This window comes from Capra hircus, chromosome 18 (assembly GCF_001704415.2).
Source record: "Capra hircus breed San Clemente chromosome 18, ASM170441v1, whole genome shotgun sequence".
Lineage (NCBI taxonomy): Eukaryota > Metazoa > Chordata > Mammalia > Artiodactyla > Bovidae > Capra > Capra hircus.
The window spans coordinates 59,640,812-59,667,511 of record NC_030825.1 but is presented as its reverse complement, the minus strand read 5'-3'; the positions used below and the strand labels follow the sequence as shown (position 1 = coordinate 59,667,511).

The 26,700-nt window shown below is 39.1% G+C and overlaps 1 protein-coding gene and 1 pseudogene across 6 annotated transcripts in view; one reads left to right on the top strand and one right to left on the bottom strand.

The window, feature by feature from the left end:
• Positions 10,291-26,700, bottom strand: part of LOC102179466 (zinc finger protein 665) — a 39,426-nt gene continuing 23,016 nt past the window's right edge. For 5 of the 6 annotated variants that reach the window (XM_018062913.1, XM_018062916.1, XM_018062914.1 and 2 more), the window contains 2 exons: positions 21,384-21,510; positions 10,291-13,075 (listed from right to left, as the gene is read on the bottom strand). In XM_018062913.1, coding sequence (XP_017918402.1) covers positions 10,914-13,075; positions 21,384-21,510 — 2,289 coding nt within the window. In that variant the 3' untranslated portion in view covers positions 10,291-10,913. Of the gene's footprint in view, positions 13,076-15,245; positions 15,292-21,383; positions 21,511-26,700 lie in introns of those variants that run through there. The other variant, XM_018062919.1, reaches the window with a different exon arrangement.
• On the top strand, positions 22,282-22,937 carry LOC108638017 (annotated as a pseudogene).

Here is a 26,700-nt window from a genome sequence, read left to right as displayed (position 1 = left end):
ATATAATCAATCTGATTTCAGTGTTGACCATCTGGTGATGTCCATGTGTAGAGTCTTCTCTTGTGTTGTTGGAAGAGGGTGTTTCCTATGACCAGTGCATTGTCTTGGCAAAACTCTATTAGTCTTTGCTCTGCTTCATTCCACATTCCAAGGCCAAATTTGCCTGTTACTCCTGGTGTTTCTTGACTTCCTACATTTGCATTCCAGTCCCCTATAATGAAAAGGACATCTTTTTGGGTGTTAGTTCTAAAAGATCTTGTAGGTCTTCATAGAACCGTTCAACTTCAGCTTCTTCAGCACTACTGGTTGGGGCATAGACTTGGATCACTGTGATATTGAATGGTTTGCCTTGGAGACGAACAGAGATCATTCTGTCATTTCTGAGACTGAATCCAAGTACTTAGACTATTAATATATATAAATACACATATTTATATAAAAATAAATATATATTACAATATATAATAAATATATTCACCAAAATAAAATGCTAATATACAAGACACTTCATAGTTGCTAAAGAAAAGATGTATGCTGTTAATAAAAAGGGAAGAACTGGCAAATAAAATGATGAACACAAACATATAAAAAAGGTTTCTGAGAAATGAAAGAGAATTTTATGGCAAATGGATGGAACTCATTACTCTGAACTCTCTTCCTCTTCCTTCTTACATGTCTCGATTGATACAAATTCTTCCCTTATATGGGCCACAGCTCTCCAAGATGAAACTACACGACATATTATAACCCACCTGTTAGCTTACTTTGCAATGAGAACACCTAAGTCTATAAAAACAGACAATGGCCCTGCCTGTGTTTCTCAGCAGTTCAAACAATTTTTACATTCATTCTCTACTAAACAGATTAGAGACATTTCTTATAATCCACAAACAAAAGACACAGTTAAACAAACACATTACACACTGAAACTACAAATAAAAAATTAAATAAAGGGGAAAACACAGGAACACTTTTATCTTCCTTATCCAGAGCAGACTTTACTAGATTCCAACGCAATATATTCTTTAAGCGTATAACTATTGTTAATATAGCTTTGTTTTAATTTTTTTAAACTTACCACAAGGAGATATCTTGACATGAGCAGAAAAACATTTCGAGGAATTGAAGGACTCTTCTCTTCCTCTGCCCATTTGGTACCAAGATAGATTGAATAAACAATGGAAATCTGGGAAATTAATCTTATAGTGAAAGGGGTATGCTTATAGTTCCCCAGATGCATCCAACAAACTCACATGGCTTCCTCTTTGGAAGATCCGACCCAAGGGGGCCCCCGGCCTTCAACATAGAAACAAGACAACAAAAACCCCAGGAGGAAGAAATGCCAATATAGGCCATGGTGGCTCTAAAGATCTCCAGAAAGCACCGCCCTTGGCGGCATCAACCTTATGATCTCCCCTCTTGGGGATAAATAAAAACCCTTACTCATCAATCTGAAAATCCGGTTTCTCAATAGAGAATGCCTCAGAGTCCTGAAAATATTTTTGTTGCTCTGCTTGCTTGCACCTGCCCCCCAATCAGGCTGAACTAATCAATCAATCACACTTACTGGGCTGACATACCCAACCCCCCTTTACTTCAGGTTGTAGAATGGATGGAGAAAGGACCAATCGTATTAACCAATGACTCCATACATATGCCTTTTCCTTGGACCCTTAAAGGGCTCTCACACCCTGAAGAAGAAGGGAAACTAATATTTCTCTAGGTTATGAAGTCCTTCTTTTGGGTATGGGACCAGAAAAACTATGCATAAATGATAGCAGACAAACTTGGGCTTTTACCCTGCCTCCAAAAGAGGACTTTCATACGCTGCTTAGATTCTTTATGCCCTTTCTTTGTTCGTGAACCATGTTTATACTGAAACTTTAGGGAAAGAGTTAGGGAAAAAACAAAGAACACTATGCAAAGGGTTTACTAATAAGAACTTTAAATATACTCTGGTTCGTTGGGACAAATGTCAGGCCAAATCAGGAAAATTAATGTTTGTGGCTAATCATACAGTTGTTGATTGGGGACCCCATGGTATGTGATTATCTAACTGCTCAGATGATATTAACAGCACTGTGTGTGATTATGCTACTCAAGTAGCACAGAAGGTTAGTAACACTATAATGGAACATTACCATGACAAAGGACTTCTTGGGTGGCTTGACAGTGGAATGGCACCCACCTCGTCCTCGAATCGTCCTCGATAAACAGATTGGGCCTGAACATTGGGACACCTGGAAACTTGCTGCGAGCACCGAAGAACGTGGAACTTGGACTGGACAGTTCACAGGGACCAGTCGTAGTCATAGTAACTATTTCTTTTGTTATAATCAATCATATTTCATACAAGCTTGTCTTCCCCTTCCTTTTGTTCTAGCTATAGGAAGTTTACAATTCAATAAGACTTTAAGTTCTGTAACTTGTACAAATTGCAAAATCATATACTTGTCTTAACTCCTGTTTCCTTAAGAAATGAATCCCTTTTGATTCTTTGATCTCGATGTAGTCAGTGGTTACCAATAAATCTCCAGCGGCCCTGGGAAGAAGGCCCCATGGCTGGACTTGCTTCCCGGTTACTTACTAAACTGCTCCAGTGATTGAGACGATTCATTCGATGGCAGATTCTTGGCACTTTGGGATTAATAGCTACTTGCACCACTGCTGCTGAACGGGCATTGCTTTACAAACCTCAATTCAACACATAATTTTATCCAAAACTGTACTAAAGATGCTCATACTATGTGGGCCACTCAGGCTCAGGTAGATGAGGATATTCATGATGAAATACAGGAACTAAAAAGAGTCATCAAATGGGTAGATCAATGAATAAACATACAAAAACAGGTGATGCTAAAGTGTGACTGGAATTCTACTCAATTTTGTGTTCAGTTCAGTTCAGTTGCTCAGTCATGACCTATTCTTTGCGACCCCATGAATTGCAGCACACCAGGCCTCCCTGTCCATCACCATCTCCTGGAGTTCACTCAGACTCACGTCCATCCAGTCAGTGATACCATCCAGCCATCTCACCCTCAGTCGTCCCCTTCTCCTCATGCCCTCAATCCCTCCCAGCATCAAAGTCTTTTCCAGTGAGTCAACTCTTCGCATGAGGTGAGGTGGCCAAAGTACTGGAGTTTCAGGTTCAGCATCATTCCTTCCAAAGAAATCCCAGGGATGATCTCCTTCAGAATGGACTGGTTGGATCCCCTTGCAGTCCAAGGGACTCACAAGAATCTTCTCCAACACGACAGTTAAAAGCATCAATTCTTCGGCGCTTAGCCTTCTTCACAGTCCAACTCTCACATCCATACATGACCACAGGAAAAACCATAGCCTTGACTAGACAGACCTTTGTTGGCAAAGTAATGTCTCTGCTTTTCAATATGCTATCTATGTTGGTCATAACTTTTCTTCCAAGGAGTAAGCGTCTTTTAATTTCATGGCTGCAGTCACCATCTGCAGTGATTTTGGAGTCCCCAAAATAAAGTCTGACACTGTCTCCCGTTTCCCCATCTATTTCCAATGAAGTGATGGGACCAGATGCCATGATCTTCGTTTTCTGAATGTTGAGCTTTAAGCCAACTTTTTCACTCTCTACTTTCACTTTCATCAAGAGGCTTTTTAGTTCCTCTTCACTTTCTGCCATAAGGGTGGTGTCATCTGCATATCTGAGGTTATTGATATTTCTCCCGTCAATCTTGATTCCAGCTTGTGCTTCTTCCAGTCCAGTGTTTCTCATGATGTACTCTGCATAACAGTTAACTAAGCAGGGTGACAATATACAGCCTTGACATACTCCTTCTCCTATTTGGAACTAGTCTGTTGTTCCATGTCCATTTCTAACTGTTGCTTCCTGACCTGCATACAGATTTCTCAAGAGGCAAGTCAGGTAGTCTGGTATTCCCATCCCTTTCAGAATTTTCCACAGTTTATTGTGATCCACACACTCAAAGCCTTTGGCATAGTCAATAAAGCAGAAATAGATGTTTTTCTGGAACTCTCTTGCTGTTTCCATGATCCAGCGGATGTTGGCAATTTGATCTCTGGTTCCTCTGCCTTTTCTAAAACCAGCTTGAACATCAAGAAGTTCACAGTTCACGTATTGCTGAAGCCTGGCTTGGAGAATTTTGAGCATTACTTTACTAGCATGTGAGATGAGTGCAACTGTGCAGTAGTTTGAGCATTGTTTGGCATTGTCTTTCTTTGGGATTGGAATGGAAACTGACCTTTTCCACTCCGGTAGCCACTGCTGAGTTTTCCAAATTTGCTGGCATATTGAGTGCAGCACTTTCACAGCATCATCTTTCAGGATTTGAAATAGCTGAACTGGAATTCCATTACCTCCACTAGCTTTGTTTGTAGTGATGCTTTCTAAGGCCCACTTGACTTCACATTCCAGGATGTCTGGCGCTAGGTGAGTGATCACACAGTCGTGATTATCTGGGTCATGAACATCTTCTCTGTATAGTTCTTCTGTGTATTCTTGCCACCTCTTCTTAATATCTTCTGCTTCTGTTAGGCCCATAAAATTTCTGTCCTTTATCGAGCCCATTTTGCATGAAATGTTTCCTTGGTGCCTCTAGTTTTCTTGAAGAGATCTCTAGTCTTTCCCATTCTTTTCTTTTCCTCCAATTCTTTGCTTTAATCTTGTTCAATTCAATAATAGTACCTAAAACTGGGAATAAATCAAATTTCATTTACAAAAAATACATGATAACGCCTCTCTGAATGTACACTTATTATAAAAAGAAATCTTTGAAACCTTTTCTAAAAATCTGCCCTCTTCCACTAATTTGCAAACTTTAGCTGAACAACTAGCTGATCAATTATCTGGGTTAGACCCACGCGGATGGTTTCAAAGCATTACTCACAGCATGGGCCTGGAACTGTAATTTTGGTGACTGTCTTGACAATTATATTTGTCATTCACCATTGCCTTCATGCAAAAATTGTTAAAACTAAACAAACTCAAATGGTCAGAACCCTTTTTTACAAATATTATAAATAAGTGGGAATTGTCAGGGAATGTTTAACAGGAGGATTCCAACGTGCTGTTCCTCATAAATCCTCTGTTCCTTATCAGTGTCTATGGTCAGAAACCATTGGAAACCATTCCCAGGACTGAGGTCATAGGGTGAGACAGGCTTGAAACGCCTTCAGTACACATTCTCTTCACCTTGTGACCATTATTAATTCCTTGTTCCCTTTGGTAACGGTTGCCGTACGTTTGGTTTTCTGATCTTTATCGAAAGAAATTTCTTGTACAACAGCCTATATTACTCTAGAAATATCATTAAACCACCTTTGCTCCATTAGAGCTTGGGTGCCCGTGTCTTTCTTTCTTTCTCTCTTTCTTTCACATTCTTATCGTCGACTCTGGACCGCCAGGTTCCAGTCCATTAAAGGACCCCAACAGATTCCAAAGCAATATGTTCTTTAATCCTATAACTATAGTTAATTCAGCATTATTTGTTTAAAATTTTTAAACTTGATGCAAGGGGCTATTTTGACAAAGCAGAAGAACATTTTGAGGCATTCAAGGATACCTCCCTTCCTCTGCCCATTTGGTATCAAGACAGGTTGACTAAATGGAAATCTGGAAAATTAATATTACAGGGAAAGGGGTATGCTTGGATTTCTCCAGATGGACTCAACGAAATCAGTTGGCTCCCTCTTCGGAAGATCTGCCCCAGGGGAGCCACGGGCATTCAAGATAGAGAAGAAACAGCGAAATGCCCAGGAGGAGGAGTTTCTAGTACAAGCCATGGCGACTTGAAAAATTTCCAAGAAATGCCACACTCGAGGTCATCGACCTTATGATTTCCCCACTTGGGGACAGATAAAAACCCTTAATAATCAAGCTGAAAATCTGGTTTCTCAACAGAGGATGCCTCGGAATCCTGAAAATATTTTTGTCACTATGCTTGCTTTTGCTTCCCCCGCTCAGGCTGACTTGATTAATCACATTTACTGGGCTTATATACCTATCCCCCTTTACTGCAGGTTGTAGAATGGACAGATATAGGACCGGTTGTATCCACTAATGACTCAGTACATATGCCTCCTCCTTGGAGCTTGGAGGGGCCCTCTCATCCTGAGGATGAAGGAAGATTAATTAACATTTCTCTAGGCTATAACTCTTCCTTTATGTATGGGCTCAGCAGAATTATGTATTAATGTTAGTCGACAGACGTGGGCTTTCATCCTGTCTCCAAAAAAAAACTTCCACACATTGTTTAGACTGTTTACTGCCCTGTCCTTTTATGAGAACCATGTCAAAACTACCAACACTCTAGGAAAAGGACAAAAGGTGGAATGTAAGGGGTTTACTTATTAGGATTTTAAATATACTCCTGTTTGTTGAGATAGATGTCAAGCTAAATCATGGAAATTCATGTTTCTAGCCAATTACAGCATTGTTGATTGGGGACCCTATGGTATGTGGTTATCTAACTGCTCAGATGATATTAACAGTACTAAAGTGTGATTATGTTACTCAAGTACATGGAAGATTACCAACAGTTCAATAACACTTCCATGACAAAGGACTCCTTGGCTGGCTTGATGGCTGGCACCTCCTCGCCCTCAAATTGTCCTCAATAAACAAATTGGCCCTGAACAATGGGACATCTGGAAACTTGCTACAAATATTGAAAAACTTGGAACTTGGACTAGATATTTCACAGGGACCATAGTCATAGTAACTATTCCTTCCATTATAATCATTCATGTTTTATACAAGCTTGCGTTCCCCTTCCTTTTGTTCTCACCAAAGGAAACTTACAATTTAATAATACTTTACGTTCTGTGACTTGTATAGATTGAAAATTGTATACTTAATTCCTCTATTTCTCTAAAAAAAAAAGAAATGAATCCCTTTTGATTCTTTGATCTCGATGTAGACCGTGGTTGCCAGTAGACCTCCAACAGCCCTGGAAAGAGGGTCCCATGGCAAGACTTACCTCCCAGTGACTCACTAAATTACTCCGACAATCTAAGCGATTAATTAGATGCTTGATTCTTGGCATTTTGGGGTCAATAGCAATTTGCCCCACTGTTGCTGTCACAGACACTGCTTTACTAACTTCAATTCAAACACAAATCTTTATTCAAAATTGGACTAAAGATGCTCATATGATATGGGTCACTCAGGTTCAAAGATGAAAAAGTTCCAGATGAAATTCAGGAATTAAAAACAGCCATCCAAATGGTTGGAGATCAATTAATAGCTTTACAAAAACAAGTATTATTAAATTGTGATTGGAAATCTACTCAATTTTGCATCACTTCTCTTCGGTTCAACCATCAGTTCAGTTCAGTTGCTCAGTCATATCCGACTCTTTCAGACCTCATGAATCGCAGTATGCCAGGCCTCCCTGTCCATCACCAACTCCCGGAGTTCACTCAGACTCACATCCATCGAGTCAGTGATGCCATCCAGCCATCTCATCCTGTGTTGTCCCCTTCTCCTCCTGCCCCCAATCCCTCCGCATCAGAGTCTTTTCCAATGAGTCAACTCTTCACATGAGGTGGCCAAAGTACTGGAGTTTCAGGTTCAGCATCATTCCTTCCAAAGAAATCCCAGGGATGATCTCCTTCAGAATGGACTGGTTGGATCCCCTTGCAGTCCAAGGGACTCACAAGAATCTTCTCCAACACGACAGTTAAAAGCATCAATGCTTCGGTGCTTAGCCTTCTTCACAGTCCAACTCTCACATCCATACATGACCACAGGAAAAACCATAGTCTTGACTACACGGACCTTAGTTGGCAAACTAATGTCTCTGCTTTTGAATATGCTTTCTAGGTTGGTCATAACTTTTCTTCCAAGGAGTAAGCGTCTTTTAATTTCATGGCTGCAGTCACCATCTGCAGTGATTTTGGAGTCCCCAAAATAAAGTCTGACACTGTTTCCACTGTCTCCCCATCTATTTCCAATGAAGTGATGGGACCAGATGCCATGATCTTCGTTTTCTGAATGTTGAGCTTTAAGCCAACTTTTTCACTCTCCACTTTCACTTTCATCAAGAGGCTTTTAGTTCCTCTTCACTTTCTGCCATAAGGGTGGTGTCATCTGCATATCTGAGGTTATTGATATTTCTCCCGTCAATCTTGATTCCAGCTTGTGCTTCTTCCAGTCCAGTGTTTCTCATGATGTACTCTGCATAACAGTTAACTAAGCAGGGTGACAATATACAGCCTTGATGTACTCCTTTTCCTATTTGGAACTAGTCTGTTGTTCCATGTCCATTTCTAACTGTTGCTTCCTGACCTGCATACAGATTTCTCAAGAGGCAGGTCAGGTGGTCTGGTATTCCCATCTCTTTCAGAATTTTCCACAGTTTCTTGTGATCCACACAGTCAAAGGCTTTGGCATAGTCAATAAAGCAGAAATAGATGTTTTTCTGGAACGCTCTTGCTGTTTCCATGATCCAGAAGATGTTGGCAATTTGATCTCTGGTTCCTCTGCCTTTTCTAAAACCAGCTTGAACATTAAGAAGTTCACGGTTCACGTATTGCTGAAGCCTGGCTTGGAGAATTTTGAGCATTACTTTACTAGCATGTGAGATGAGTGCAATTGTAAGGTAGTTTGAGCATTCTTTGGCATTGCCTTTCTTTGGGATTGGAATGAAAACTGATCTTTTCCAATCCTGTGGCCACTGCTCAGTTTTCCAAATTTGCTGGCATATTGAATGCAGCACTTTCATAGCATCATCTTTCAGGATCTGAAACAGCTCTACTGGAATTCTATCACCTCCACTAGCTTTGTTCATAGTGATGCTTTCTAAGGCCCACTTGAGTTCACTTTCCGGGATGTCTGGCTGTAGATGAGTGATCACACCATCGTGATTATCCGGGTTGAATATCTTTGTTATGTACAGTTCTTCTGTGTATTCTTGCCATCTCTTTTTAATATCTTCTGCATAGTGCTTACAATTGGGGAAAAAATCAAATTTCATATGCAAGATATGCATAATAATGCTTCCTTAAATGTACAATTATTGCAAAAGGAAATCTTTGAAACCTTCTGTAAGAGTCTACCCTCTTCCAACAATATGGGACCCTTAGCTGAACAGCTAGCTGATCAATTATCTGGGCTAGACCCTCAAAGATGGTTTCAAGGCATTACACATAGTATTGGATCTGAAACTATAATGCTGATAATTATCCTGGTGATTATAATTGTAACATACTGATGCCTTTCAGTTAAAATTGTTCAAACTAAATAAACTCACTTTCTCAGGGCCTTTTTCACACAAGTATCTACAGTCATCCCCAATTATGAAAAAGTAAAAAAGGGGGAACTGTCAAGGGACATTCAACTTTAGAGGATCCAACATGATATTTTCTTCTTTTGTGTGCTGATTCTCAAGGACTCTATTCTTTATCAGTTCCTGGAAAACAGGAACGAGCAGAGCTGCACGCAGTTCTCAGGACTGAGGTCATGAGAAAGAGCATCTGCTTGGATTCCCTTCAGTGACTCCCTTCAGTGGCCTTTTACTTGAAGGTAATCTATTCAGTTATGCCCCTCTTCCTCAGGATATGGAATGCTTTCTGGCCTTTTCAAGATTGTTATTTGCTTCACTTTGTTTTTCTTCAATGTGTTTATTGCCTAAAGCTGCCTTGTATAAAGATATATAAACATGCGTTTTTGCAAATAAAGCAACCTTGTTTCACTCGAGACGTGGGTCCCCTGCTTCCTTCTTCTTGTCAACTCCATTCCTCAGGTCCCGGGCTACAAAGACCGTGACAGCTCTGTCTTCAATTTCCACAAATAAGAGTAACTCTTCTTTAATCATGGATACAACAGTTATTTCTATCCAATAGAGAACATGACCCTATTCCTATGCTTTGTTCCTAGCACACCATCAGTCCCTGGTAACTCTCCCTCTCCTCCTACGAAAAGCCCAGGCCTTTTAACATCTTGCCTACTCTGTTCAAGGCCAGTTGGTAGAACATTATGTTTTATAACAGGCTGGACTATGTACGGAAGGGCTTCCTGATCCTACTGACCATGATGAGTCATGTCCTACTTTTACATTATTTTCTCCCCTCCCTGTTGCTAATTCACACACACTACTGAATTTTGTAATTCAGGCTGTGTGTTTTTCTAGGGAACAGGGATGTGAATAAATTGTGCCTAATGAAGTCAGTCCCTTCATCTCATTGATTTCTTCCCAGAGACCATCATGAAACGCATGTAGCAAATGCATTTGATCAATGACTACCAAAGCCAAGCTCTTAGAGCTCACCACACAACAGGCCAATAAACAGAGAGACTACTTGTTGGGCAAGGAATAGTGAGTTTATTCAGAAAGCCAGGAGACCAAAAAGATGGCAGATTCTTGTCCCAAAGAATCATCTTTGCTGAGGTAGAATTTGGGTTTCTTTTACATGAAAAGATCTCTAGCTTCTCTTCAAATATGGAGCTACTGCAGTTGCTGAGTACCTGAACTAAAGTTATCAAAGAATACATACAGTGAAAAAGGTAAAGGATTTGCCACGACCACTGAGTCTGGGAAGTATGGCTCCACTATGTTCCTATCTTGTGTCTTTTGGGTAAGATCCTTGCCATGCACATTACATTGCTGTGTGTTTTCTCCAGGATAAATACTCTGATACTACTGGTGAGATGTGAGGATAGGGTTATTACTTTTTAAAAAAACAGCTGTGAAATTGGTGAGGAATCTTCTAGAATGAATTCATGTTCTATATGACCTAATAAATACATTTATATCTCCCTTCTATCCAGTATGAATTTTCTCATGAAGCCTAAGATGTTGCCACACTCATGATATTTGTATGGTTTCTCAGTAGGATGAATTCTCTGAGCAACAGTAGGGTGTGAATTTTGAACTTTGAATTTTGAAGACTTCTACCATATACCACATTCACATGAGTTTCTCTCATGTATGGATTTTCTGATGTTTAGTGAGTGCTGAGACCTGAGTAAAGGATTTTCCACACTCAAAACATTTGAAAGGTTTTTCTGTATGTATTCCCCGATGTCTTTTAAGGTGTGAATTTCGACTGAAGAACTTGCCACACTCATTACATCTGAAAGGTCTCTCTCCAGTATGAATTCTCCAGTGATGTTCAAGATGTGGTTTTTGACCAAAGATTTTTCCACACTCATCACATTTGAAAGGTTTCTCTATATGTATTCTCTGATGTTTTTTAAGCTGTGAATTTTGACTGAAGAACTTGCCACACTCATTACATCTGAAAGGACTCTCTCCAGTATGAATTCTCCAGTGACGCTGAAGATGTGGTTTTCGACCAAAGACTTTTCCACACTCATCACATTTGTAAGGTTTCTCACCAGTATGAACTTTCTGATGCATTAAAAGGATTGACTTTAGACGAAAGGCATTGCCACACTCATCACATTTGTAAGGTTTCTCACCAGTATGAATTGTCTGATGCTTTATAAGGGTTGACTTTACAGGAAAGGCCTTGCCACACTCATCACATTTGTAAGGTTTCTCTCCAGTATGAATTGCCTGATGATTTAAAAGGATTTTCTTTAGACGAAAGGCACTGCCACACTCATCACATTTGTAAGGTTTCTCACCAGTATGAATTGTCTGATGCTTTATAAGGGTTGACTTTACAGGAAAGGCCTTGCCACACTCATCACATTTGTAAGGTTTCTCTCCACTATGAACTGTTGTCTGATGCCTTAAAAGGGTTGGTTTCAGAGGAAAGGCCTTGCCACACTCATCACATTTGTAAGGTTTCTCACCAGTATGAACTGTCTGATGATTTAAAAGGTTAGACTTTGCACAAAAAGCCTTGCCACACTCATCACATTTGTAATGTTTTTCACCAGTATGAACTGTCTGATGACTTAATAGGTTTGACTTTAGACGAAAGGCCTTGCCACACTCATCACATTTGTAACGTTTCTCTCCAGTATGAACTGTCTGATGCCTTAAAAGGGTTGACTTTACACAAAAGGCCTTTCCACACCATTCACATTTGTAAGGTTTCTCTCCAGTATGAACTGTCTGATGACTTAAAAGGCTTGACTTTAGACGAAAGGCCTCGCCACACTCACCACATTTGTAAGGTTTCTCACCAGTATGAACTGTCTGATGACTTAAAAGGGCTGACTTTACACAAAAGGCCTTGCCACACTCACATTTGTAAGGTTTCTCTCCAGTGTGAACTGTTTGATGCCTTAAAAGGGTTGACTTTAGACGAAAGGCCGTGCCACAGTCATCACATGTGTAAGGTTTCTCACCAGTATGAACTGTCTGATGAGTAAAGAGGGCTGACTTTACACAAAAGGCCTTGCCACACTCATCACATTTGTAAGGTTTCTCTCCAGTATGAACCCTCTGATGACGAGCAAGGTTTGAATTTTGGCTGAAGACTTTGTCACATATATCACATTTAAATAATTTCTTTCCTGTATGAATTTTCTTATGTCTTCTGAGGTGTGAGCTGTGAGTAAAGGCCTTGCCATGCTCAACACATTTGTAAGGTTTCTCTCTAGTATGAACTGTCTGATGACTTAAGAGGACTGACTTTACATGAAAGGCCTTGCCACACTCATCACATTTGTAAGGTTTTTCCCTCTGTGCTTTGAGTTCTTGTTTTATTCCTGAAGGATTCATAAAACCATTCCCATATATATTAGAAACACTGGTTTGGACACAAGGAGGAATTCTTTGAACTGGTGAAAATGAGAAACTGTTGTTGACAGAACTCTTAACTTGATTATATTCAGAAATTATCCTGCCAGTTTGAAATATCTGCAGTTTATCCTGAGACTTAAATCCAAACCTCTTTCCAAAGGGCTTGATCTCTGCATCCTTTCTATCATGCAGATCTCTTCCATCAGGCACATTTCCATTAAGGCTTACAGGTGTGCCTTTGTAATTTCTTTTGTCATCTCTCCCCTGACACTCAAAGTCACACATATTTTCCTGACTTTCCCAAAGATGAAAATGTTTGATTTCACAGCTTTCAGGGCTTCCCAGCATCAATGTTTGGAATGTTTCGCGTTTATCACTGTTCGCTTTGGGTTGTAAATGCTTCATCACATGTGTAGGAGAGATATCTACAAGATAAAAAGAATCATAGGTATCCTGCTCACAATAATTCAAAAATAAATGTTTCATGTTGAATATATATTACACCAAAAATAATACTTACATCAAGTTATGAAACACTACAATGATGACCTTAAGTGTTTAGAAACACTAAAGGAATAGAATTCTTAACTTAAGAAAGCATAACATAAATTCACCATTATGGTAGCCTAGTTTTAAAAACAATATGCCAAACATACTCACGTTGGACAATCTTATGCCAACTTTCAAAAACAGAGTGTTTTTCTACCAGAACCCTTAGGCACGTATCAATCAACAGTTGTCTCAAATTGAAAAGAAAAATATTACACTATCACTGTATTTTGCAAACTTACTGTACATAAATTCTAAACAATATATTATATATTATAGCAGTAAATAATCGAAAACCATGCTTACCCAATTAATAATTAACTATTCATAATTGGTTGTTTACAATTGAAAATAAATATGATAAAAAAATTTTTTGGAAACAACATAGTTTTTTAAATCTGCTATAGAACTATGTACCCAAAAAGAAAAGGCATTTTACAATGTTAACAAGTAGTATGTGTCAGGTGTATTGCAAAATACACGCGAAAAGACCATCATCTGTAAATGACATGTAAATTAAGATGTATACTATTCACCGGTATTCTAACAGCCAATAAACAATGCAACCCCTACATATGTTGTTGTTGTTCAGTCGCTCCGTCGTGTTTGCCTCTTTGCGACACTGTGGACTGTAGCTCACTGGACTCCTCTGTCCATCGCATTTCCCAGGCAAGAATAGTGGAGTGGGTTGCCATTTCCTTCTCCATGGGATCTTCCTGACTCAGGAATCAAACCTGCATCTTCTGCATTAGCAGGTGAACTCTTTACCACGGAGCCACCAAGGAAGGCTAATCTCTAGCCATGCACTATTCTTAATTACCTAGTTTAATGGCACCAAAATATAATAAATAAAAAGTGAGTGCTTTGTGTATTTATTGACTAGGGTCCGACACAATATTGCTGAAAAATGTTGCAAGTGAAACGCATCCAAGATATAATGTAGTTAAGGTTTGACAGAAAACAAAATTCGGTAAAGCCATTATCCTTCAATTAAAAAATAAATAAAATTTTAAGAAGATATAATGTAGAGCTAGAACAAATAATTTCACAATTTGTATGGAAATACAAAAAACCTCAAATAGCCAAAGCAATCTTGAGAAAGAAGAATGGAACTGGAGGAATCAACCTGCCTGACTTCAGGCTCTACTACAAAGCCACAGTCAACAAGACAGTATGGCACTGGCACAAAGACAGAAATATAGATCAATGGAACAAAACAGACCTAGATGGCCATCAGCAGATGAATAGATAAGAAGGCTGTGGTACATATACACAGTGGAGTATTACTCAGCCATTAAGAAGAATTCATTCGAATCAGTTCTAGTGAGGTGGATGAAACTGAAGCCTATTATACAGAGTGAAGTAAGCCAGAAAGAAAAACACCAATACAATAAACTAACGTATATACATGGAATTTAGAAAGATGGTAACGATAACCCTGTATGCGAGACAGCAAAAGAGACACAGATGTATAGAAAAGGCTTTTGGACTCTGTGGGAGAGGGAAAGGGTGGGACAATTTGGGAGAATGACATTGAAACATGTATAATATCATATATGAAATAAATCGCCAGTCCAGGTTCAATGCATGATACTGGATGCTTGGGGCTGGTGCACTGGGATGACCCAGAGGGATGGTACGGGGAGGGAGGAGGGAGAGGGGTTAAGGATGGGGAACACGTGTATACCTGTGGTAGACTCATGTTGATGTATGGCAAAACCAATACAGTACTGTAAAGTAATTAACCTCCAATGAAAATAAATAGATTTATATTAAAAAAATACAATGTAAAGTCGTATCATAAAGAACATGACAGAATATAGATATTACCTTTCTTAAACAAATAAATTTTGAGTATTTACTAGAAAACATGTACTACTGACAACACTAATTTGCTTTAAAAGGCTTGAGGTAAATTAACATGTTTTTCTCTAATTAGAGCAGGAGACACACCCAATTGGCCCACAAAGTGGTAAGAGAACCAGGATATGACTTTGAATCTACTTGGACGACTGATAAAACTTATTTGTAAACATGACCACCCACCGAATGAATAGACTGCTCCTGCTGCTGCTAAGTCGCTTCAGTCGTGTCCAACTCTGTGCGACCCCATAGATGGCAGCCCCCCAGGCTCCCCCGTCCCTGGGATTCTCCTGGCAAGAACAATGGAGTAGGCTGCCATTTCCTTCTCCAATGCATGAAAGTGAAAAGTGAAAGTGAAGTCGCTCAGTCGTGTCCGACTCTTCACGACCCCATGCACTGCAGCCCACCAGACTCCTCAGTCCATGGGATTTTCCAGGCAAGAGTACTGTAGTGAGGTGCCATTGCCTTTTCCGATGAATAGACTAGAAAATATTTAAAAAAAAAAACAAAAACAAGGAACTTAGAAAGAAAATATCAAGGAAGATACAAGACAGAAGTAGTCTGTTTAACTATTATTCAACTATCCCATCTCGAAATGGGTTGTGAGTCATCATGGATGCACAGAGCGATTTAGGTCATGTCCTGAGAAACGTGTCCAATAAATTATCAGAGATTATCTTTACAGTGAGAGTATGTAGAATGTGGAGGGATGTGATAGGTAAGAACAATGTTTCCATCCATATCAAGGTACTATGTGAGGACTGGTCAGGACTAAGAAAGGGTCTGCGTGGAGCATAGGGTACACAGGTTTATGTCAGATACCAGCTTGTGACTGCATCTCTTTGTGAAAATAACTGAGAGCACAAACTAATATACTGACCTTAAAAGAAAAGAATTGGTTCAGCAAGTTTATGGGCATTATACTATGGTTATGGGACAGAAACAAGAGAGATTTTAAAAGTGACTGTGATGTATGGAGAAAGCAGGATGATACCTGTTATACTATTTACAATGTAATGTATCCAACTCTGATTTTGTAACTTACAATTGAATGCTTATATTCAAGAAAAACATATACAATATTCCAGGATATTGTGAAAGAATCTTATTAGCAGAAATCAGAAGGAAAATCCAGGAAAAGGCTATCTAAACCTGGGTTCCTCTGCCAAGTATGATTAACCTCTCTATTAGACATTTATTCCATTTCGTCTTCCACACATGGTCATCTCAAGATTGAGGAGCATCAAAGGAAAGGAGGGACTGACACTGACTCTGGAAGGCCTTCCCAGTTACAAAAGCCTTTCTGAGGCATCCAACTCTTTTTTGTAGGAAAAGGCTTTATTCTCCTAGACCTTCCCTGAGTTCAAAAGAGCATATTCAAACAGTTACTAATACATTAAAGGACATAAAAGGATGATCAAGTGGGATTTATTTCAGGGATGCAAGATTTCTCAATATCAACAAGTTAATCACTATGATACACCACAGTAACAGTTGAAGACTAAAAACCATATGATCATCAATAGACGCAGAAAAGGTTCTGACAAAATTCAAGTGCCATTTATGATAAAAACCCTTCAGAAAGTCAGCACAGATGGACCCTACCTCAACATAATTAAGACTGTATATGTCAAACACACAGCTAACATCATACTCAGCAGGGAAAAACTGAAAGCACTCCCCTTAACAACATGAATAAGACAAGAATGTTCACTATTGCCACTTTTATTCAACATATTTTTGGAAGTCCTAGCCACAACTATCAGAAAAGAAAAACAAATAAAAGGAATTCAAGGTAAAAAAAATAAAGAGGTAAAACTATCACTATGATGCTACACACAGAAAATCCCGAAGATGCCACCAGATGACTACTAGACCTCATCAATGAACAGAGTAAACTTGCTGGATACAAAATACATAGAAAACTGCTGCATTTCTATACACTAATAATGATATATCAGAAAGTGAAATTAATGAAACAATCCTATTCACCACCTCAGAGAAATAAAATTCTAAGGAATAATCCTACCTAAAAAGTCAAAAGAATTGTACTCATAAAATGGTAAGATGCTGATGACTGATACCAAAGATGACACAAACAGATGGCACAAACATATACCATGTTCTTGGGTTGAAAGAAGTAACACTGTCAAAATGACCACACAATCCAAGGCAATCTACATATATAATGCAACCCTTATCAAATTAACAATGACATATTTCATAAAACAAAGAAAAACTTAATTTCTACCAAAATACAAAAGACTCTGATATCTAACATGATCTTGAAAAAGAAGAACAGAGCTGGAGGAATCATGTTCCCTGAGTTCAGACTATACTACCAACTGACAGTCAACAAAGTGAAAGTGAAGTCGCTCAGTTGTGTCCAACTCTTTGTGACCCCATCAACTGTAGACTACCAGGTTCCTCTGTCCATGGGATTTTCCAGGCAAGAATACTGAAGTGGGTTGCCATTTCCTCCTCCAGCAGATCTTCCTGACCCAGGAACTGAACCTGGGTCTCCTCCATTGTAGGCAGATGGCTTTACCGTCTTAGCCACCAGGGAAGTGGTATGATGATGGCACAAAACAGAAACACACATCAGTAGGACAGGACAGAAATCCCAGAAATAAACCAATTTACTTAGTCAATTATTCTATAACGAAGGAGGAAAGAATATAGAATGAAGAAGTCTCTTTAATAAGTGATGCTGGGATAAATGGATAGTTACATGAAAAAGAATGAAATTCCAACATTCTCTAACACCACATACAAAAATAAACTCAAAATGTGTGAAACATCTAAATGCCAGACCAGATACTATGAAATTCATAGCGGAAAACAAATGCAAAACACTGACATAAGTGTCAGCAAAATTTTTTTGAATCTATCTCTTAAGAGTCATGGTAATAAAAGCAAAATCAAACAAATGAGACCTAATTAAATTTAAAACCTTTTTGCAAAGCAAAGGAAACCAAAAAACGAATAAAAACTAAACTTTTGGACTAGGAGACTATATATGCAAATAATGCTACCTATCAGGAATTAATTTCCAAAATATACAAACAGTTCATAGAGCTTAATATCAAAACAAACAAAGAACCCAATCAAGAACTGGGCAGAAGATCAAAACAGATACTTCTCCAAAGGAGACAAACAGATGGCCAACAGTCACCTGAAAAGATGTTTGATGTCTCTACTTATGAGAGAAATGCAAATGAAAACCACAAAAATGTATCACCTCACACTGGTCAGAATGACCACCATCAAAAAGTCTACAAACAATAAATGCTTGAGAGGGTGTGGAGAAAAGAGAACCCTCCTACACTGTTGGAAGGAACATAAATTGGTACTGCCACTTTGGAGAATAGCATGGAGGTTCCATAAAGAACTAAAAATACAGCTATCACAGGAACCAGCAATTCCAATCCTGGGCATATATCCAAAAAGGAAGAAAACTAATTCAAAATGATACATGAACCCCAATGTTTTTAGCAGCACTATTTATACCAGCCAAAACATGGCAGCAACATAAATGTTCACTGACAGACAAAGGGATAAAGAATATGTGGTACATATATACAAGGGAATATTGTGAAGTGAACGTAGCTCAGCCGTGTCCAACTCTTTAAGACCTCATGACCAGAAGCTGGCAGCCTACCCTGTCCATGAAATTCTCCAGGCAAGAACACTGGAGTGGGTTGCCACCTCCACAGCATAAAACACAATGAAGTAGTGCCTTTTACAGCAATATAGACAGATTTAGGGATTATTCTAAGTGAAATCAGAGAAAGACAAATATCATAGGATATTATATGTTGAACTGAAATAAATGATACAAATGAACTTATTCACAAAATAAACTCACCAGAATGAAAAACAAACTTATGGTTACCAAAGGGGATAGTACAGGATGGTGATGGGGACAGGAAAGGGAGAGATAAATTACCAGTCTGAATATTTACAAACTAATGTATATACAAAATAAATAAACAACAAGAACCTACCATATAGCTCAGGGAACTATATTGAGTATCTTGTAAACTGCAGTATACCTGAAACACAACATTGTAAATTTACTTAAAGAGTGGAGAAGGAAATGGCAAGCCACTCCAGTATTCTTGCCTGGAGAATCCCAGGGACAGAGGAGCCTGGTGGGCTGCCGTCTATGGGGTGACACAGCGTTGCACACAGCTGAAGCGACTTGGCATGCATGCACTGGAAAAGGAAATGGCAACCCACGCCAGTGTTTTTGCCTGGAGAATCCCAGGGATAGAGGAGCCTGGTGGGCTGCCGTCTGTGGGCAGAGTCAGACATGACTGACGCGGCCTAGCAGCAGCCGCAGCAGCATACCTAAAAAGAATGGTTAAAGCAAAAACAAAAACACCCTTGCAGAGATGTTCAAAAGATGTTTCACAAGGGTGTAAAAACTACTAAATGGGGGAAGCAGTCTATGAAACAAGATATGTTGACAAAACTGAATACCCACCAGCAAAAGAATTTACTTGGAACATTATCTTACACTACAGACAAAAAGGAACTCAAAATGGTTCAAAGACCTAAACCTAAGTCCCAACTGTATAAAACTCCTAGAAGTAAAGGTGCAGGAAATGTTTTTGGAAATTGGACCCACAAATGATTTACCAGATATAACACCAAAAGCACAGGCCACAAAGTAAAAGCAGATATCAATAAATTGAACTACATCAAAATTATAAACTACTCTGCATTAAAGTGCAGTGAGTTTGAAAAGACAATCAACAGTAAAAGAGAAAATATGTGGAAATCATACATCTGATAGTAAATGAGTACAAAGAATATATAAAGAATTTTAAGAGGGACTGATCACCAGTTCTACCATAGGGACCATTCCCCAATCAACCATCCAACGCATTGCAAATACAAAACAGAAAAACTAAGAGTAACACAGAAATTTGAACTCAATGATAAAATAAAAAAATACCTACAATGCACAGAACAACAGTGCAGCCAATAGCCTCATAGATATGAGAATGTGAACTTGGACAAAGTTGTCCTGGGATAAATTCCTAAACCGTTTACAGAGGCTAAAATATATGGTCCTTGATACACATGAACAACACTGTCTTGGTGCCCTTGACAGAGTCTCCAAAGCCAGAAAATAACCTGGAAAGATGTATCAGGCTCTCGTGATACTTTCTCTCTCATCATCCTAGAACATACTGACCACTCTACTGGATAGCATCAAATGGTGACTTTGTACAGAGCAAGAAAGTAACATTAGGAATACTGTCTCCATCACAGTTTTTGCTACCTACTAAATCCACTCCACACAGACTCACCAGAGGCTGCCAATTAAACATAGGTGGATTATCACAGCAAGGAAACCAGATAAAATTTCAGACCCTCAGGAATAGATTTCAAAGAAATTGAAGAGGTAAAATGATACAAAGTAAGGAGAATGGAACATCAGGAACAGCTGACATTCCCAGACGGGGTAGAGCAGCACAAGAGTAAAACTAACACAACATGAAGGTCAGACATTACAGCATCTTGAGATGGGACCATGCACTCAGCCTACAGATGGCAAGCTAAGAGCCTGCGAGATTCACATACGCTCCCCTCGTAGGATCTAGGATCAAAAAGACGATCTCTCTAGCCAATCTTACACTTTCCTAAGTAACAACCACAGAGGATACAATCCACCAACTTGTCCCACTCCTAAACAGAAAAAAACAGCCCTTTTGAGATACTCGTTTTTATATGTTGTATTTTTGGCTACTTTTATATCACTCTCCACTGTCCAGAGCTTTTTCTCAGGCTCTAATGTGGAGATAATATTCAGATCAGAAACAGAAATTCTGGGACTCCCCTGGTGATCCAGCGGTTAAGATTCTGCATTTCCAATGCAGGGGGTTTGGGTTTGATCCTTAGTCAGAGAACTAAGATCCCACAAGCAGAATGGTGCAGCTAAAAAAAGTAAACAAGCAACTGAAAACAAACAAATAGATATTCAGAGTTATCAGAAGAAAGAAATCAAAAGTGCTGTGGATTTTTTTAAACACTGAGCAAAAGTCAAAAGGAAGAAAATAGGAAATCGGGTTTTTTGGTATTATTTTTTTTAACATTTGCCAGTGAGCTTTGTACATAATTAAGCTCTGGGACAACCTCAGATATGACATGAAACAGACACAGCATCTGAAGAGGGTCAGTTTAACCTTCTGAAGCTGTCTCATGCCCCAGTCACCAGAACTCTCAGATGAAAGACATCAGGGCCTTCCAAAGGGCACACAGGGAAAATGCAGATACCCAAGGGCAGCTCTGGAAGGAAATCATTCTCACCCAAGGAGAGCAGGTTCCTGTAGGTCTCCAGCATCACGTCCCTGTACAAGGCCCTCTGAGCAGGGTCCAGGAATTCCCACTCCTCCTGAGTGAATTCGATGGCCACATCCTCAGAGGTCAGTCGTTCCTGAAATGAAACCACATGTCACCAAAGGGGCCATGAAAAGTTCTCATTTTCATGCAAAAGAGAAAGGGTAGTAAGGCGTACGGATTGACTTGGTTGAAGCTTGTGTTCTAACAGATCCATGCAGGGGTATCTGGAGAAAATATGGATCTCTAATTTTAATTTCTTTGCTAAGACCTTATGAGATCCTCCAATTAATATGGGTTTTACATCATTGTTCAAAATCCATGCAATATATAAAAATAAAGCTCAACACTGTTTTGGCTATACAGAAGTGTCAGATATTATGTTCTACCCAGTGAGTGCAACTCATTATCTCGATGAGGTACAGCATGAGTGGTGTCTTCAGAGATGACAAAGTCCACAGCACTTTTAATGGAAAGGTCAAAATTTTCAGGTATGATGTAGATAATAGGAGCAAGGACCAAATGTTTCAAGGCTTCCTGTTGCTCTAAATTACTGTAGTATTACTCTAAACATTAAATAAGTATTTTATAGGCAAGAACCTGTCATCAATATAAAAGCTCATTAAAGGACCATCTGTTCCCCCCTTACAGAAGCAAACCTGTGTCACAGACACTCTGAGAAACTCGACTCAGATCAAGAAGGTAAGAAATGTTACATGAAGCACCTGAACTCAGAAGCTTGGGCTCAGCAACTGAAGCTTAAGCATCTAACAATGAAGTAATACAGAGAACATTACAAGTCCTTTGACAGAGGGCTCCTAAAGAAAACTTGAAAGTCGTCCAAGGTGAGCCTCTTCCCTGCCACTCTGTCTTCTCTGCAGGGAAAGCAGCTCTCGGGCCTCCAGTCTTCATCCCTTGAAAATGGACACCTGCGGCAAATTCATCTCTACCCCCTCCCTGATCGGGAGAACCTCCCTCCTGTTGAGTGATCACTGTCCACAGTGGTGGTGAAGGACCAGAGACACTGACTGATGAGAGCCACAGCAGCTTTGCAGCCCCAGGTCCCTGGACCATCTCACTTATTCCTAGCCACAGCTTCCAAACCAGTGCCATTTCAAAGGACTTTGACACAGCAGCCAAGTTCCCTGGAGCTGGAGCTGCCACAGCAGGGGTGGCTGGCTCTGGGGCTGGAAGTGGGACTTTGTTTGGGAGCTTCATCACTGTTATGCCAGGCACCCGTCTCTGAAACAGTAGCTCTTCTACGCCACGGGCTTGGCCCTCTCAAAGGCCATGGGGCTCTTTTGCCTGATGGTGGTCTAGTTCATCTTCTTCACGATATGTAGGAGCTATTTCCACCTCCCATAGTTCTTTCTCCTGTGTCTGCCCTGTACGTTCCCTTTCCTGTAACTCCCCAGGCAGCCTGGGGAAAGTGGTGGGCTCAGGGTTTGACAGAAGGAAAACAAATAAATATTGTATTAGTATGAAAAAAAAAAAAAGTCCAAGGTGAACAATGTGGAATGGCATGAAAGGTCATTATAGACGTGGATACAGAAACACAACTGTTAGTAATTTACTACTTAAAACACTAACAGGATTGTTTAGAAAATTTCAAGGCCACAAATTATACTGATAACACAATTTCAACTGAAAAAAAAGGTGATATATAGTTTTACAATCATGATGTCTTCTATCTAAACCACAGACTCGCACATGCATGCATGCTTATTATAAAAAATTAACTGGCATGAGAGGATTCGTCTTTTGACAGGTTTTTTGGACAATTTTATATCATCCTTTCATTCACATGTGCTTCAGCATCTTTCAGACGATAAAAATGTATCCTTTGTACTCAGCTGAGTTTTTCAACAGGATTCTATACTAGGCTACAAAAAGAAAACCGGTAAAAACATTAAAAAAAAAAGAATACTTGAACTCAATTCATAATAAAATTACCATATACAAAAATACAAATATAATTTTATCCATTTAGATTTACATAGCAAGGCATTAACAGAAGCCAAAGACTTTGTTCTTTTTTTCCATTAATAAAACAGTGATTTGAAATTAGAAGAGTCATTAGATCATGACCAAAAAAAATATCACAATAGCAAAGTAAAAAAACTTCTTGGAGAATTAAAAATCATGGTGAAAACATGAAAAAATATAGTTATTAAGTAAGACTATCTCAAGAAATATCATGATAGGAAGGAAATATTCAATACATTCCTTCTGAAATTACAGTGGCATGAAAGGAGCTGTCCAGGGTGCCTGTCTTTCACCACCATATGATGCACAGGAGCAGGGGCCACTAGAAGAACTACCAGGAGGAATAAACCAGGGCAAGAAACACAGAGTTTGTCAGAGAGTTGAAACAGGTAGTACTCACAAACCTAAGGACATGGACAGGTGAAAAGTGAAAGGATGGAAAAGGTCCATCCTAAAGAGAGCAGGGGAGACTGTTATATCAGACAAAATAAACTGAAGAAAAAAAAAAGTGCAATGAGACAAATATTGCATAATGATAAAACAGTCAATTTACCAGAAAGTTGTAACAAGTAAAAATATATATACATCTAACATTAGATATCTCAGAAAAATGAAGCAAACATTGAACTGGCATGTACAGATCACACTGCCCAAGAAAAGCAGAAAACACATGTATCTCAAGGACACAGAAAACATTCTCTATGAGAGACCACATGTTAGGCCAAAATTAACCATTTTAAGAGACGGATACCATAAAAGTATCTTCCCTAACAACAATGAAATAAACACAAGAAAAAAAGAAAATTCCTCAAATGTGAACATTAAACAACTCACTCTTACACCACAAATGGGTCTAAGAAAAAAATCACATGGAAAATTTTAAATATATGGATCAAAACGAAAAAACAACATTACAAAATTTATAACACACAGAGAACACTGTACTAAAAGGCAAGTCTGAACTGTTAAATGCTTACATACAAAAAAGAAAAGATCTTAAACCTGAAATCTATTTTTAGACCTCTAGGAAGCAGAAAACAGAAAACAAACTAAACTCAAGTTTAGCAGAAGGAAACATGTAAATAAGAAAGATTAAACCAGAGATACAATAGAAAGTAGAAAAATATAAAAATCAACAAACCAAAAGGTGATCTTTTGAAAAAACTGTATAGGAAAACCCCCACCTTGACTAAGGACAAGAGAAAAAAATATTCAAATAATTAAAAATAGATATGAAATAGGAGTGATTACAACTGAGGTCAAAAAGATAAGGAAGTATTATGACTGATAATGACTATAAATGACAAAATATAGGAGATACTGGCAAATTCTCAGAAACATACAAACTATTTTACTTATTAAGAAATAAAACAATTGAGAAGTGTTGAAAGTGAAAGTGATAGCCACCCAGTCATGTCTGGCACTTTCTGACCTCATGGACAGTAGCCCACAAGGCTCCTCTATCCATGGAATTTCTCCAGACAAGAATACTGGACTAGAGAGCCATTCCTTTCTCCAGGGAATCTTCTGACCCAGGGAGAGAACCTGGGTCTCCTGCACTGAAGGCAGATTCTTTATGATTTGAGTCACCAGGGAAGCCCATTATAACTAGAGAGATTTAAAAAGTAGTCAGAAACCTCTAAGAAAAATACAGGACCAAATTCTACCAAACATTTACAGAAGAATTACCACTAATCCTGCTAATTCTATGGAGCAAGCATGGTTCTAATAGTTTGCTGATTTCCCAAAGACACAAGAAAGGAAAACTAGAAACCAATACCCCTGATGAATACTGATGCAAAATTAAAATACTTGCAAACGAACTTCAACACATATTAAAAAGAACTGGGGAAACAGACACAGCAAACAGATGGAGGTGGGAGGGGAGGAAGGAGAGGGTGAGATGTACGGAGAGAGTAACATGGAAACTTACATTACCATATATAAAGTAGAGAGCCAATGCGAATTTCCTGACTGACTGAAGGACTCAAACAGGGGCTCTCTAACAACCTACAGGGGTGGGATAGGAAGGAGGATGGGAGGGAGGGGACATATGTATACGTATGGCTGATTAATGCTGGTGTTTGGCAGAAAATAACGACTTCTGTAAAGCAATTATCCTTCAATTAAAATAACTTAAATAAATAAATAAAAAGATGTGACACCATGACCAAGTGGATTTTATTCATATAAGGCAAGGAGAAGTCAACACACAAAAATCAATTAATATGACAGATTAAAGGAGAAAAAAAAAAAAACCAGGATCAACTCAATGCAGAAAAAAAAATTTGACAATTTGACAACCTTTCAAGATGGAACACTCAACAAACTACAAACAATAAATTATACCAACATCAACATAATAAATGCCATTATGAAAAGAGCACAGCAATGGAGAAAGAATGAAAGCTTTTCCTCTGAGGTCAAGAAGTCGTCAAGGATGCACACTCTGCACTGCAGTTCAACACAGCACTGAAACTCTTAGAGCAATAAGATGAGAAAAAGAAATCAAAGGTCCCCAAATTAAAAAAGAAGTAAATGTATCTTCTTTCCCACATGACAAAGTTTCATCAGTAAAAATCATAAAGATTACAAAAGAAACATGCTGTATCAAAACAGATTCTTTAATAACCACACAAAGTGTCAATCAATTAACTCATTATCAAAATTTCCATGACAATCTTTGTAGAAGCAGAATAAAACATCGTTAAAGTCATAGAACTATTCAAAGAGCAAACAGCAAAACTCTTGAAGAAGGAAGATGGAGGTCTTTCTATTTCAACACCTATTACAAGGTAATCAAGGTGATGCGGTACTGGTATAAAAAGACAAATAAATCAACTGAACAGAACACAGTACTCAGAAATAATTCTTTGTGTATATATATATGTAAGGTATATTCACAAGGATGTCAGATACACAAAAGGGAAAGGACAGGCTCAATTGCTCAGATTCCCAGATTTCACCAGCTGTTGTGCATACTAACACCTGACTTCCACGTGCAGTTTCCTTACCCTGGTTGACAGAGCAGACAGCGCATCCAGATAGGCCCTAAGCAATCCCTGCTGTCCAACAGCACTGAGACCCCAGCTCCAACCTGTGGGTGAGAAGCCCTGCCCAGGACAGTGCCCAGGGGAGCCTCCTCACAAGGGCCAGGTCACCGGGTCATGGGGAGATGGGATCTAAGTGGAGACAACAGGGCTAAGGGAAGGCCTCAGGTGAGTGTGCATGTACAGGAGTCACACAGGACACTCCAGCATCAGACACGATTAGCGAGTCCAGAGAAGGGCATTTCAGGAAG